General features: G+C 45.7%; 1 protein-coding gene across 1 annotated transcript in view; it reads left to right on the forward strand.

Moving 5' to 3' along the window:
* The first annotated feature begins 10,553 nt into the window (after positions 1 to 10,553).
* prkd1 (protein kinase D1) overlaps positions 10,554 to 15,734 on the forward strand; it is a 44,894-nt gene continuing 39,713 nt past the window's right edge. The window contains exon 1 of the mRNA XM_070842967.1: positions 10,554 to 10,796. Within this exon, the coding sequence (XP_070699068.1) occupies positions 10,554 to 10,796 (243 nt within the window). The remainder of the gene's footprint in view (positions 10,797 to 15,734) is intronic.

Genomic DNA, 15,734 nt, shown 5'->3' on the forward strand with positions numbered 1-15,734 from the left:
AGTCAGTGTGATAGTGTGTAGTGGAGGTCTATAGTGTGTGTGTGCTAGTTAGTCAGTGTGTCAGTGTGTAGTGGAGGTCTATAGTGTGTGTGTGTGCTAGTTAGTCAGTGTGTTAGTGTGTAGTGGAGGTCTATAGTGTGTGTGTGCTAGTTAGTCAGTGTGTCAGTGTGTAGTGGAGGTCTATAGTGTGTGTGTGCTAGTTAGTCAGTGTGTCAGTGTGCAGTGGAGGTCTATAGTGTGTGTGTGTGCTAGTTAGTCAGTGTGATAGTGTGTAGTGGAGGTCTATAGTGTGTGTGTGTACTAGTTAGTCAGTGTGTTAGTGTGTAGTGGAGGTCTATAGTGTGTGTGTGTGTACTAGTTAGTCAGTGTGTCAGTGTGTAGTGGAGGTCTATAGTGTGTGTGTGCTAGTTAGTCAGTGTGTCAGTGTGTAGTGGAGGTCTATAGTGTGTGTGTGTGTACTAGTTAGTCAGTGTGTCAGTGTGTAGTGGAGGTCTATAGTGTGTGTGTGCTAGTTAGTCAGTGTGTCAGTGTGTAGTGGAGGTCTATGGAGGCAGCCATGAGGACAATAAGCTGAAACACTGGGGAAAATATCAGAAAACAGTGAAAAATTTCCTGAAGATTTATTTTATCCAACAATCCAAAAGACCAGAAATACTAAATCTCAGTCAAACTGAAATGTTTTGCTGCTGCAGCTCCATTAATCATCATGTTTGGATTACATGCTGGTTGTGTCGTCGTTGATCCGCCTGCAGCCAAAAAAAAACGAGGAGCAGAAGCGACTTTGAAACAGACGAAGGCCCGAGCGATGAGCAGAGGGCACTCGTGTCTCGCTCCAGAGCTGCAAACCAACTTGACAGGTTTCGACACGAGATAAAAATCACTTGGCAGACTTGTCACCTTTTGCAGCAGCACTTCCATCCTCCCGTTCATCAGCATATGTTAAAGGAAATGAAAGATGAAAGCTGACAGCTCCTGCGCCGCGGCTCGGCTCGGCTGCAGGCGTCAACGCTCGTCAATATTTACATAAAACTCACCGGGGAAACAGCTGACATGTCATCCCGATGCTCTGGGAGGTGTGTGTGCGCCCCGGGGTTACTGCTGGAAATATGTGTCGCTCAGAAACTCCAGGATATGTAGTTATTGTTTTCTTTGAGAGGAAATATTGACTTTGCTCAGATAATATCGTGCTGACGCCTCCAGAACGTGACTGAATCATCACAAAACGAACCCTGAAGAGTTCACTGTGCTTCAGTTTGTGAAAACATAGTGAGAAAACAGCAGGAACACCAGTGGAGGCTCTGGGGAAATCTTTCTGTTCTATCAAATCTCCGTCGCTCAGAAAGTAGAACCTGAAACAGTTCAGATCTCCTCTGGAGGTTCACAGATCTTTAGATCCACTGTTGTTCTGGATCAACATGTTCTCTGTCTCTCTTTAGTCTCCTCTGATGAACAACATGTCTGAAGTCTTTTCTCACTCATTCTGCTTCACTGACTTCTGGAACCTTCTAGCTGAGGTTGGACACATTTTAGGGACATGAAGAAGAAGAAGATCCTCCAAGAAACGACGTCACCAGAAGAAGAAGCAGCAGCGTTTAGAGAGCAGAGGGTTTAAAGCTTCAGTGATCAATACAAGGAAAGTGCAGTGATCTATTTACTAAGAAAACACGTCAGACAGGTGAGAACAACTCTGACCGTCAGAGATGGCTGAAGGAACGAGGCTCTAATCAGCTGATTATTGATTACAAATGAAGCCATCGACCGCAGCATCAGAGAACACTGCCTGAACCACACAGTGACTTTAACTTACACTTAAAACTATGACATCAACAAACCCAGTGCATTCTGGTAGTTGTAGGTTTTCCAGAGCTTTCTACCTTTCTACAGCCCAGTTTTAGGAGAAAAAACATCAGTCCAGAGGTGAAATACCTCTGAAAGCTGTCATCAATGCTGCTGATGTGACACAACTCTTATTATTACATTATTCATTTATGACGTTGTGGACATGAGGAGGAAGAGGAGTCTTACTCTTCATTAGTTAGTAAAGAGGATGCATTCATTTGGATTTAAGTCTTCTTGGTGTGTATCGTCATTGTGATGTGGAAATCATGAATATTTATAGCCATAAGAGACGTCCAAGGAAAGGTGAGATGTTCACACCGTGCTGACAACTTCAAATCCCAGCAGTGTGTTTCAGATTAACAGCGTCTCTATTAACAGCAAAGAGAATCAGCTCAGATTTCAAAATAAAAGCCCCCCTGCAGACTGTCAGTGGTATATTCCTGCAGCACATCAGTGTTATTCTCTAATGGGGGGGGGCACCAGGCCAGACGTCAGCCGCTCAGAGGGTTTTTAACACCATGACGACCAGAGGTTCATCTGGGATGGAGAAACACTCTGACTGTGACTTTAGCTGCTGTCTGTAGCTGCAGCACAACAAAGCAGGAAGTACATCCAAGAAACACATGTAAAGCAGCAGAAGAAGAAACGAGGCCTGTTTGATCCCGTTAGAGACACATTTAAAGCAGCAGAAGAAGAAACGAGGCCTGTTTGATCCTGTTAGAAACACATTTAAAGCAGCAGAAGAAGAAACGCGGCCTGTTTGATCCTGTTAGAAACACATTTAAAGCAGCAGAAGAAGAAACGCGGCCTGTTTGATCCTGTTAGAAACACATTTAAAGCAGCAGAAGAAGAAACGCGGCCTGTTTGATCCTGTTAGAGACACATTTAAAGCAGCAGAAGAAGAAACGCGGCCTGTTTGATCCTGTTAGAAACACATTTAAAGCAGCAGAAGAAGAAACGCGGCCTGTTTGATCCTGTTAGAAACACATTTAAAGCAGCAGAAGAAGAAACGCGGCCTGTTTGATCCTGTTAGAAACACATTTAAAGCAGCAGAAGAAGAAACGAGGCCTGTTTGATCCTGTTAGAAACACATTTAAAGCAGCAGAAGAAGAAACGCGGCCTGTTTGATCCCGTTAGAAACACATTTAAAGCAGCAGAAGAAGAAACGAGGCCTGTTTGATCCCGTTAGAAACACATTTAAAGCAGCAGAAGAAGAAACGAGGCCTGTTTGATCCTGTTAGAAACACATTTAAAGCAGCAGAAGAAGAAACGTGGCCTGTTTGATCCTGTTAGAAACACATTTAAAGCAGCAGAAGAAGAAACGAGGCCTGTTTGATCCTGTTAGAAACACATTTAAAGCAGCAGAAGAAGAAACGCGGCCTGTTTGATCCCGTTAGAAACACATTTAAAGCAGCAGAAGAAGAAACGAGGCCTGTTTGATCCTGTTAGAAACACATTTAAAGCAGCAGAAGAAGAAACGCGGCCTGTTTGTTGATGTTCGAGGCACAAAAATCAAGAGGAAAAATGAGCAAATCAACAAAATCTGTTGACTAATCAGCCTGGAAAACGCTCCCGGTGGGATATGAGCTAAACCGGACCGCAGGCCGGACACCACGCAGACAAGAGCAGGTGTGAACAGGTGTGTCGGTTCCTTCGCGGTGAGGGAAGAGCTGATTGGCTCCCGGTTCAGGATCTTGGAGACAGAGAAGCTGAAGCAGAGCAGTCAGGTAGCTTCCTGTCTGACACACACACTTCCTGTCTGACACACACACACACACACACACACACACACTCTCTGCGTCTGACTCGTGTGATCGTGATGTTTGGTGGAGGCGGCGTGCGCTCTCTGAGAATGTGAAAGTAATTAAGACAAACTGTAAGATGCGGGAGGCGTGGCCCGTGACCTGCAGACTGACACGTTGGTGGGTTTCCTGCGGCGGCGGCGTGCAGCCCCTCCCACCGCTGCCCTCTGACTACTGTTGTACCTCGCCACGCGCCGCCGTCGCCAAACTTCCCCTCAAAACATTTGCACAACAACATACAACAACGACACCGAGTTTACTGGGAGGAGACGGCGGCTTTTTAGCACTCTGCCGCATCTCGAACACCCCACGGTGACGGGAATAGCACCCATGGAGGGGGGGGGCTGTAAAAATGTAACAACGGGTGGTGGGTGTCAAATCTGTCAGAGTGTGTGTGTGTGTGTGTGTGTGTGAGAGAGAGAGTGAATGAAGGGTGTGTGTTCATCTTTAGTGATGTGTGAGTGTGAATGAACAGTGTGTGTTCATGTTGCCACAACAGCGTGTGAATAACTGAGAGTAACTGAGCAGCGTGTGTGTGTGTGTGTGTGTGTGTGTGTGTGTGTGTGTGTGTGTGTTGAGGTGTTGTAGAAGTCTGAGTGCAGCGAGGCAGGCAGCCACCATGTTGGAGTCACTCTGGTGTGAAAAAGTCCGACTTTTAGAGAAACTGTGTAATTAACCCTTTAAACTGATCTGATCTGTGCCCACGGTAATCAATCAGTTAGGTGATCAGTTAACGTTAAGTTAATGATTAGATTGACATTAGTTAGTTCACTTTAGCCTTTACAAAGTCTTTAAAATGTCTTAAGTTCACATTAACCAATAAAAAGTCTTAAACAGTCCTAAAATCTTTTAAATTCACCTTAATTAAGAGTCTGAAAACTGCGGCCCATGCTCCAATTTTCATCGGCCCGCAGGAAATTCTAAAACTGTATTGGAATGCGGCCCACACATGGAACCTGCCCTGGACTGTGTTGTACTTCTTAGTCTCACCACTAGGTGGAGTAACGGTTTTGAACGAGGCGGCTTCTCTATAAAATGAGTAGTAGAAGAAGAAATGTGCTACAGGTGACCCAAGATGGCAGAATTGAGGAAACGTAAGAGAGCAATTGAGTGTAGAAAGTTTCAGACGCAGTGTCACTTTAACATCACGGAGGAGCTGCTGGATGTTAGCAGGCTAAAAAGCACCAGGACAGGTGAGGATGTGTTTGAAGCTGTGCCAGGTGTAGTTGGCATGATGGGAGTTAAATGGGACGAGCTGTGTGGAGGTACGACGGATGGAGCTCCAGCTGGGACAGGGGAGCGCAAAGGAATCTACGGTGTCCGCCGAGGGGCAAGAAAGTGGTTGTAAGACTGTTAATTTGAGCACCAGGGCTCTAACACAGACTATTTCAAGCTTCCCTCTCTGATGCTGATGCTGGGGGGGGGGGGCTGGCTCAGTCGTGGCTCTGTGCTGCAGTGGTTTTATTCCCTGAGATCAGAAATGGACCAGTGTTGAAGAGAGAAGGAGCTCTTCATGAGCTCAGTGATCCTCTCTGGTTATCATGTTCAGTGGATCTCACTGATCACCTGAACACACTGAACAAGAGCCTACAAGGCAAAGAGCAGCTTGAACCACAACTAATAAATGAAAGCCCACTGATGGAAAGGCTGTTTCTTTAATCATATTCAGTTATCAAGCAGAATTTACCTACATTTGACTGATTTTGCCAACTTTAATCCACTAGAGGTGAGGAGATGTACATCACCTCTAGTGGATTAAAGTTAGCAGTATAGTTCTTCTAGTGAGTGGTCCAGCCCTTTGGATGTTTTTCTGTCTGTGGCCCTCAGTGAAAAAAGTTTGGACACCCCTGACTTAAACTATTTGAAAAGTATTACATTCACGTGAACTAAATAAAAGGCCTTAAACAGCCTCAAACTTAAATTCACATTAACCGGTAAAAAGCCTTAAAAAGTATCTAAAGTCTTAAATTCACTATAACTAATAAAACCCCTTAAACGGTCTTAAAAACCCTTAACTCCACCTTGCTGCCACGAGGACACTCCCCGGTGTGTTTGAGGTCCGGTCGCTCCGTCAGCTTCGGCGTCTCCTCTCCCTGCGGTTGAGACTCTCAGTCGGTGTGTTTTCTCGCCGGAGCGGCGCCGCGGTCGTGTTGCTTTCAGGTCCCGCTGAGTTTCTGGAGCCACAGATGGACCGAGAGATCAGACTGCTGGTGTCACACAGTTACTGAGCTTCAGCAGAGTCAACGGCCGACGACGTCATCGTCCTGCTTCTAAACACGATCATTGGAGGATCGTTCATTTATATTTTCATGCATTTTGCAACAAAAATCAATCTACTTTTTTACAGCCATAACACCTGAGGCTCTGTCTAATACCTGGAGCCGCCATTTCAATCCCATTAGGTTCTCATACAATGGAAACACTGTTCACTCCTCCAGGAAATAGGACGGATCAAAGATACGACCTAATAACAGGAGATGTTTCTAGTCCCTCAGCTCATAGATCCTTTTGGCTCAGCTGTTAGCCACAAAGCTAACGCTATGTGAGCCGCAAAGCTAACATTATGTGAGCCGCAAAGCTAAAGTTATGTGAGCCGCACAGCTAACATTATGCCAGCCGCACAGCTAACATTATGCCAGCCGCACAGCTAACGCTATGTGAGCCGCAAAGCTAGCGTTATGTGAGCCGCAAAGCTAAAGTTATGTGAGCCGCACAGCTAACATTATGCCAGCCGCACAGCTAACGTTATGCCAGCCGCACAGCTAACGTTATGCCAGCCGCACAGCTAACGTTATGCCAGCCGCACAGCTAACGTTATCATCGCCGCACAGCTAACGTTATCCTCGCTGCACAGCTAACGCTATCCTAGCCGCACAGCTAACCTTATGCCAGCTGCACAGCTAACGATATCCTCACCGCACAGCTAACCTTATGCCAGCTGCACAGCTAACGATATCCTCACCGCACAGCTAACCTTATGCCAGCTGCACAGCTAACGATATCCTCACCGCACAGCTAACCTTATGCCAGCTGCACAGCTAACGATATCCTCACCGCACAGCTAACGCTGCCTAGCCGCACAGCTAACATTATGCCAGCCGCACAGCTAATGTTATGCTAGCAAGATTAAATGTAAATAATGCTACGTACGGTTGACAATCAGTAAATTTAGTCAACATTACACTAGCCACACAGCTAACGTTACGCTAGCCACACAGCTAACGTTACGCTAGCCACACAGCTAACATTATGCTAGCCACACAGCTAATGTTATGCTAGCAAAATTGAACGTAAGTAACACTGTGTACGGTTGACAGTCAAGTAAATTCAGTCAAAGCTTGTAAATATAAATGAGTGTTTTCTCTGGCAGTGACTGCGGTACGATCAGGAATCAATGGATGAGTAAAATAAAGTAAAATAAATTACTTTTCTCCGCCGTGTGCTCTCACCAAGAAGTATCGAACTTTCTCATGAGGCCTTCTTCTTAACAGATGTGTGAGGGGCACATCTAGACGGATCTAAAAATGCCTCCGCTGTGGTCGGCGGTGTGAAGTTATTCCTGTGCTGCAGGGAGAAGCTGAGTGGGCTGCAGGTCAGGGCAGAGCTGTCGGGCTCCGAGTGGGAGTCTGATTTCCTGAAAGCTGCTGCTGACTCACCTCATATTAAAGTCTGATTCAGTCGGAGAGATTCCTGTTGGCTCACGGCGGCAGCACCTGATGTTATGATGGCAGAGCTGCCGATGGAGAGTTCGTGGTGTGACGAGGTGCAGTTCGACTCCAGGCGTCACCCACCTACATTATTTAATGGCCGCTCAAACCAGAACAATAAACCTCCTCGTTAGTCAGTGTTTCCTTTGGCTGTTGTTGAGTTTTGGGCATTTAGAGCTGTTTGAGTGAAGGTTAAGAGTCCAAACCATAAGAGCCGTATTCCCGCGGCTCTGTCACCATAGACTGTGTGTTAGAAGTGGACGCAGCCGTCACCTGTTGGTTTGTCGACCGCCGTTTGATGCTGCGAAGTGTCACAAGGAAGTTAAGCAAACCCCAGTTTATCGCCTATTTTCCATCAAATAGGACCATAGTTTCCAAACGGGCAGCAATGAGACAGAGAGACCTGGAAGATCCTTTTGGTTTAACCACAAACAGCCGTTATATCGCTCTCTGCACACACACACCAGACTACATTCACTAAACCACTAATTTAACCTCACAGAACACAGGAGCTGCTGCTGTGCTGCTGCCTCCATCAGTCAGTGTGTTTGTCTTATTTATTACACAAATATTGTGTTGGATCTGAACTAAGCCTTTAAAACTCACACGGTAACACAAACAAACTAACTGATCAAGTCAGCAGTAAACGAGGAACCACTTTGTTCTGAGAGGTAAAATTACTGTTTTTGTCAATGGAGTCTGGTGGTTTTGAACAGAGCACTATAACGCAGTATGTCCACTAAAACTACAGACTACAGACTACTGAATGCAGACTACAGACTACAGACAGACTACTGAATGCAGACTACAGACTACAGACAGACTACTGAATGCAGACTACAGACAGACTACAGACAGACTACTGAATGCAGACTGCAGACTACAGACTACAGAATGCAGACCACAGACTACAGACAGACTACGGACAGCCGGAGGATTATTAGATCTCACACACACTGTTGGTGGTTCTCCTGATGGGATTAACGCTGGACGGCACCAAATTTTAATCTGACTCCCTCGTAGCAGAGGGTTAATCCAGCGATCAGCATCAGGACCTTAATTCAGGAGGTGATCCGGTAGATTTAGATCTCCACTCAGGGTGAAGCTGCTTCTTTAAAAGGAGACTCAGGTCATTTTAGACCCAAATATTTGTACAGATTTGGTTTGAAGTGACTCAGAGGACGGTTCAGGATTATTGATTATCCAAACTGTCATTAAGTTATTAAAGAGAGACCTGATCCACGTCTTTATAAAGAGACCTGATCCACGTCTACACAGAGACCTGATCCACGTCTTTATAAAGAGACCCGGTCCAGGTCTACACAGGGACCTGATCTTTATATGAATTCTATATTATTTTTATGTGTTTTTAAGGAAACGAGGTTTGATGTATTTGTTGTGACGTCACAAATTTAGTTTATTTTTGTGTCTGTGAGCGAACACACACACACACACACACACACACACACACACACACACACACACACACACACACACACACACAGTTTACACATCACTGTGTGTGTGTGTGTGTGTGTCGCTGACAGACTAATTCAGTTATTACTGGTCAATTGTCAATATTATCAGTCGCTGTTTGCTCTGTTTGTCAGCCAATCACTGACCTGATCTCACACACACACACACACACGCACACACTCTCACACACACACACACACACTCACACACACACACACACACACACCATATGCAGGGATTCATACTTGGTAATGAATGGAAGTAAATGGAGGCAAGGTTGAAGCGTGGGAGGGCTGGCATGAGTGTGTCTTTGTGTATACATCTGTGTGTGTGTGTGTGTGTGTGTGTGTGTGTGCGTCTCCTAGCAACCAACACATTTCACTCTGACTGCGTTTAGTCGACAGCAGCAGAAATCTGAGCGACATTCAACAGGTGATCGATCGACAGATAGATAGATAGATGGATAGATAAATAGATAGATAGATGGATAGATAGGTAGTGGAAGAGGTGGATCAATGGATGGCAGGTTGATGCACATATGGATAGACAGACAGGTAGAGACAGACAGACAGACAGCACCATGTATCTGTCTGTCTCCATGGCGTCCCTGTGGCTGGCCCCGCCCACTTCGCTCTGATTGGCCGGTTGCTGGTCTCAGAACAGGAAGAACCGACCTGCGGGGGGCGCTGCGGCACAGAGGAGGCCAGGAGGTCACTCCTTCATCTGTTGTCCTCTTTTAAAATTTATTTAAATGTTTTGTTTAACATTATTCATGTTGGGGGGGTTTGGGGTGCTGGGGGGGGGGTTATGTAATCTACTCCTCTGTAATCCATTCATCCAGATCAGGGACAGAACCACAATGACCACTGGTGACAAACTGTGAATGACTTTCAAACCAAACTAAAATAAAATAAAGACCAGATATTAATGAGAAAATCTACAAAGAACTAAAGAGGTCACATAGAAGTTTAGTGTGACTGTCTGAGATCAGCTGGTTCAGTTTGTTCCAATTAAACCTGCAGAAAATAACAGCAAACCTAATAAATAAAGAAAATGTGAAAAATTCAAATTATTTTAAAAAATATACAGTTTTTCAATCATGGCTGCAGCTCAGATGCAGAACTTTGTTTTCAGTGATTTAATTCAAGTAGAATTTCTGTTTTTATTGATTTAACAATGAAAAATTCAGCCCAATTCAACTAAAAACCACCTGATCATTTACAGGAAACTCACTTTTCACATTAAAAACTGTTAATTAAAATAAAACCAACTGATCCATCCATCCATCAGCCCAGGAGGCTTCCCTCTCTCCTCTCCTCTTCCTCCCTCCTCCTCCTCCTCCTCCTCTCCAGCCACTGTTGACGTCCGTGGCTCTGTCACCCGCATCACCGGTTTCCACGCTGCTCTCCGGTCCAGTCATGTAGTCATTATGGCTCTTCTGAACCCCCCCTGTGCCCGCATCCTCCTCTGTCCTCCTTCTCTCACTCCTCTTCCACTTAACCAGTCGTCGTTTTTGTCGGGAACTCTTGTTTTTACGCTTTTCTGACGCTTTGGGGGAGTCCCGTGCGTCCGAGCATCCCGCGCCGCTCCTCCGGCTGCTCCACCCGGACCCGTCGGCTCCCGCTCCGCCGTGAATCCCCCACCCAGTCACCCCTGCGGTCATTTCCCCACCGTCGTGACTCCTAATTGTTTCTTGGCAGAGTTGGAAACCGCCGGGGAAAAGGCTCACATGAGTGCGCCTCCGCTGATCCGTGCGCCCAGCCCGCTCCCGTTCTCAGGGGGGACCAACAACACCAACTCCGGCCCCGGGGGAGGAGGAGGAGGTGGAGGAGGAGGAGGAGGAGGAGGAGGTGGCGGTGTGATCTCCTTCCACATCCAGATCGGTCTGAGCCGGGAGCCGGTGCTGCTGGACGCCGCGGAGCTGAGCCTCAGTCAGGTGCGGGAGGTGGCGTGCTCCATCGTGGACCAGAAGGTAACCGAGAGCAGGTCCTCAGCAGACCCTCCAACTCCTGCAAAACTTTTAATAATGTCACACAACTTTACACGTGCAGCTGTCAGTGGAGTCATTAAAGGCACATTCAGGATTTTTTCTTTTTACCATAAAACCTGCAGGTAAATTCATACTTCAGGTTAAATCAACATATTTGATGCGTTTGGTTCCAGAAAAAAACGATTATCAGTCAGAAACTGATGAGGAAAACTGTCATAATCAGTTATTTCATAGCCGGGTTAACATTAAAATGTCCTGTATGATGTAAAAGACACTTTTTTTAGTGTCTTTTGAACATAAACGTGTGTCTAGAGACGCCAAACTATGAGCAAAGACTCTGTTTCTGCTCCGTCTGTCACTAAACGCTCCGTTTAGATTTGGCTCCCTTTATGATGTCACAAGGGGATCTGCTGATCATGTGACCTCCAGCCAATCAGCGGGCCGACTTAAAACCTCCCGACTCCACCGTTGCCGTTTGTTTTTTTTTTCCTCACGGTAAAACAAAGACATTGACGACGAGAGTGAAGCAGCGGATCGTTTCCGTCAGACAGAAAACAGCTGTAATATAATAATGTAGAAACTCAAAAAGTCATTTGATTGATTACAGGAAGTTGTCAGTGTGCAAAGTCTGGATCAATAAATCAGAAGGCCGTCTCATATAATCTGATTATGGAAACGTTACCACTTTTCTCCGGTCAGAGTCGGCGCTAAATGTAGTCCACCTCACAGCGAGCCGCTCTGGCCCAGACAGCTGAGTTCTTCTGCTCGCTGGACAGTTCCTACATTTCCCATGATGCATTGCGCACAAGCGTCTGACTCCGCTCCCTGCTCCGTGCTCTCGGGCTCAACGTCGGCCACAGAAATGACAAAAACAAGACTCCCTAAAAGCTGAAATCCATCGCAGCAGAACAGACCAATCAGGTGGTTCTTCCTGGTCACATGACTCAAACGAGGAAGTAAAAACAGATCTGTAGCAACAAACGCTTTTCTGTCTCCATATTCATTTCTTCAGTTGGCTATAATACGTTTAGTGACACTAATGCTAATATTGATAATATTTATCTTTAATTATGGAATTTGGCTCTACATGAATTAAGTTTGATTAGTTATCGAGTAAGTTTTATTGATTATGACGCAGACGAAAGGCCGAACCGACAGAGAACAACAGATCTTCAGAGTGAAGACAGGTGAGGAAAGCAGGGAACAGGTGAGGAAGTGAGGCAGAACAAGACTCCTACAAAATAAAACAGGAAACACCATCAACATATGATATCTGATACGCTCGTTATTGAATCGATGAGTCTTATTTAAAGAGTTTGGTCTGAGCTGCTCTTTAAGGAAACAGTCTGAGATATTGGCGCAATAGAAATAAAGATCAAAACATCTATGAAGAGTGAACTGATGTTTGAGCTGAAAACCTTGTGCTGGTTTTCTTTCTCTGAGTTTAAAGAGCTGAAAACCTTTGACCTGCACGTGTGTGTGTGTGTGTGAGAGTGTGTGTGTGTGTGAGAGTGTGTGTGTGTGTGTGAGTGTGTGTGTGTGTGTGTGTGTGAGTTCAATAACTGATGTATGGATAATGTGTGTTGCCACAGGCGATGTTGTCCACAGTAACACGGTCGGAGGCTTTAACCTCTGACCTGCTGGATGTTTTCAGCCGTCCTGACGTCTGTTTTTGATAAAATAACTGATGGATGGAAATTATCGTAAACTTTGGGCTTTTTCAGCCAAAATGTGTCAGAAAACAGCGACGATGTTTTTCTACACAGTGAGACGGCCGGTGTCCTGGAGCTCGGACCGCTAATGGCCATTAAATAACTTTAAATAATGTTAAATAACTTTAAATAAAATTAAATAACTTTAAATAACTTTAAATAACTTTAAATAACGTTAAACGCACACAGTTCAGATCTCCAGTCGGTTTCCCTCCAAAATAAATGAATCCAGGACAGGAAATACCGTCAACATCTTATTAGCAGAGCAGCATCAGACAGACAGGTGACAGTGATGGACAGACAGGTGACAGTGGAGGACAGACAGGTGACAGTAATGGACAGACAGGTGACAGTAATGGACAGACAGGTGACAGTGATGGACAGACAGGTGACAGTAATGGACAGACAGGTGACAGTGATGGACAGACAGGTGACAGTGATGGACAGACAGGTGACAGTGATGGACAGACAGGTGACAGTAATGGACAGACAGGTGACAGTGATGGACAGACAGGTGACAGTGATGGACAGACAGGTGACAGTAATGGAGGACAGACAGGTGACAGTGATGGACAGACAGGTGACAGTGATGGACAGACAGGTGACAGTGATGGACAGACAGGTGACAGTGATGGAGGACAGACGGGTGACAGTGATGGACAGACAGGTGACAGTAATGGAGGACAGACAGGTGACAGTGATGGACAGACAGGTGACAGTGATGGACAGACAGGTGACAGTGATGGAGGACAGACAGGTGACAGTAATGGAGGACAGACAGGTGACAGTGATGGACAGACAGGTGACAGTGATGGACAGACAGGTGACAGTAATGGACAGACAGGTGACAGTGATGGAGGACAGACAGGTGGACTCAGACAGCCTGCTGAAGGTCTGGAGGAGGTCACATGATCAGTTCCTGCTTGTGACATCACAAGAGGGGCTAAATCCAAACGGAGCGTTTTCAGTCAGTCTGAGGGTTAAAAAAGTAAAACAGATGGAACCCCGATCCCGTCCCAAACCCGCCTGGATCCTGATCCCACCGTAATCCCTCCGGCCACACCGACTCTGAAGGTCAATGTGTCACATGTGAGGGAAAAACTGGTGGTTTTGAACTGGAGTTTGGTCACATTTGGTGCTGAGAGAGACAGAAATCACATCTAGAGCTTTTAAAGCCGCTGACGGCGTTTATCAGAGAGTGTGTGTGTGTTTATGAGAGTGTGTGTGTTTATCAGAGTGTGTGTGTGTTTATCAGAGTGTGTGTTTATGAGAGCGTGTGTGTGTTTATGAGAGCGTGTGTGTGTGTTTATCAGAGCGTGTGTGTGTGTTTATCAGAGCGTGTGTGTGTGTTTATGTGGCGTTTAATTGCAAACGCTTGGCAGCAGCTTTAGAGGAACCCCTGCAGGAGGCGGCGAACAAAGATAAAATTCATCTTGTTTCCACTGAGAGGTGACTGAGCCTCAGAGTGAGTCACCGCACTGACTAATGCTGATTTCCGGGCTAATATACACAAACTGGGACTGTTCCTATGGAGGGAAACACTGCTGAACACACTGCAGGCCACCAGAGAAACGCTGTGTGCTCATGGTGTGGATTTAAAATGCACTGAAATATAATCCGGAGAGTTTTTGCTGTGAAACATGATGGCAGGTTGTTGTTGTAATAATGAAGGAGAGTCATGAGAAACTTTAACCGTTGAGCCTCAATTGAAGCCGACTGAATAATGAATTGGATGCCGGTAACGTTTTTGTCGCTAATTTTAAATGAATGTGACAGAAAATGTCCCCACAGCTGGAAAACTGGAGCGTGTGTGTGTGTAACGTTATTTATTTTTACGCCAATTGGTTTCCTAACGTGGGCCGTTAGCTCCAGGACGGATCAGTACCAGCTGTCTGTTGTGTTTTATGTCGTTTTGATGTTTATTTGGCAGATTAGTCGGTTGAACGTGGTGTTAGCATGTTGCACGGCTAGCGTGGCTAGCGTCTAATGTAGTCACCACAGACTGGAGCGATGTTGGACTGATGTGATGTTGTAACAATGAGGAAGAGTCATGAGAAACTTTAACCGGTGAGCCTCAATTGAAGCCGACTGAATAATGACAGTCATCGGTTGGATGCCGGTAACGTTTTTGTCGCTAACTTTGGACGTAAATGTGACAGAAACAGTGACTGTTAGTCTGCGGTGGGAGCACAACGTGATTTTACTGCAGGTTTTGCTGCTTATTTGACAGGTTAGCCTGTTGAGGTTAGCGTTAGCGTGTCGCTAATGTTGGCTCCCCTTTGGAGTTTTGGTGGGTGGGGCCTGATTAGGCTTGTGGGAGCTGACCAATCAGAGCAGACTGGGCTTCTCGGGGGGAGGGGCCTTAAAGAGACAGGAGCTAAAATAGAGTGCAGAACCACTAACTGCATAAGAGAAGATGACGTAGCTTACACTTGTATCTTTAAGTGCCTTCACCCTATATTAACGTCCAGCAGGGGGCGACTCCACTGGCTCCAAACAGAAGTCTGATTGGATGGAAGTCAATGAAAAAATGAGCCGATTTCTCACTTGATTTATGAGTTCAGTGAACATTTTCCTGATGAGTTTATGATCTGGTGTGATAGGATGTGTGGTTGGACCCACGAATGACCTGTTGAACTTAGCATTAGCACGTTGCTAATGTGGATCCCCTTTGGTGTTTTGGTTGGTCAGAGTAGAGTTCAGGAGGGGCCTTAAAGAGACAGGAGCTAAAATGGAGCGTTCAGAAAGAGGGTGAAAAAAACAACATTACAGCACGTAAACATGTTCTTGTCAGACCTGCAAATACAAGTATGAACCCAAAACTGAGCAGAATATGTGTCCTTTGACAACAGGGACAAAGTATTTGGTCCTCTGTGACCTCTTTAACCCTTTACGTCCCGCTGGTGTCATATTGAAGCAACGTGAACAGATTAGTGGAAAACACCTGCTTAGTGTAAAGCAGAAATGAGGATTAAAAAGAAGAAAGCAGGTTTTCACATATTAGTGTGGACATTTCATCAGTCACACACACACACACACACACACACACACACACACACACACACACTCACACACATTAACGTGACATGGCCATTATCTCGGCTCAAGTTCGCTAATCGTCTAATTTCAGGTGAAAATCACCTCATTTCCCCACAGTGAGACTTTTACACCTGAATGCAACACACACACACACACACACACACACACA

This window comes from Pempheris klunzingeri, chromosome 13, assembly GCF_042242105.1.
Source record: "Pempheris klunzingeri isolate RE-2024b chromosome 13, fPemKlu1.hap1, whole genome shotgun sequence".
Taxonomy (NCBI): Eukaryota; Metazoa; Chordata; class Actinopteri; order Acropomatiformes; family Pempheridae; genus Pempheris; species Pempheris klunzingeri.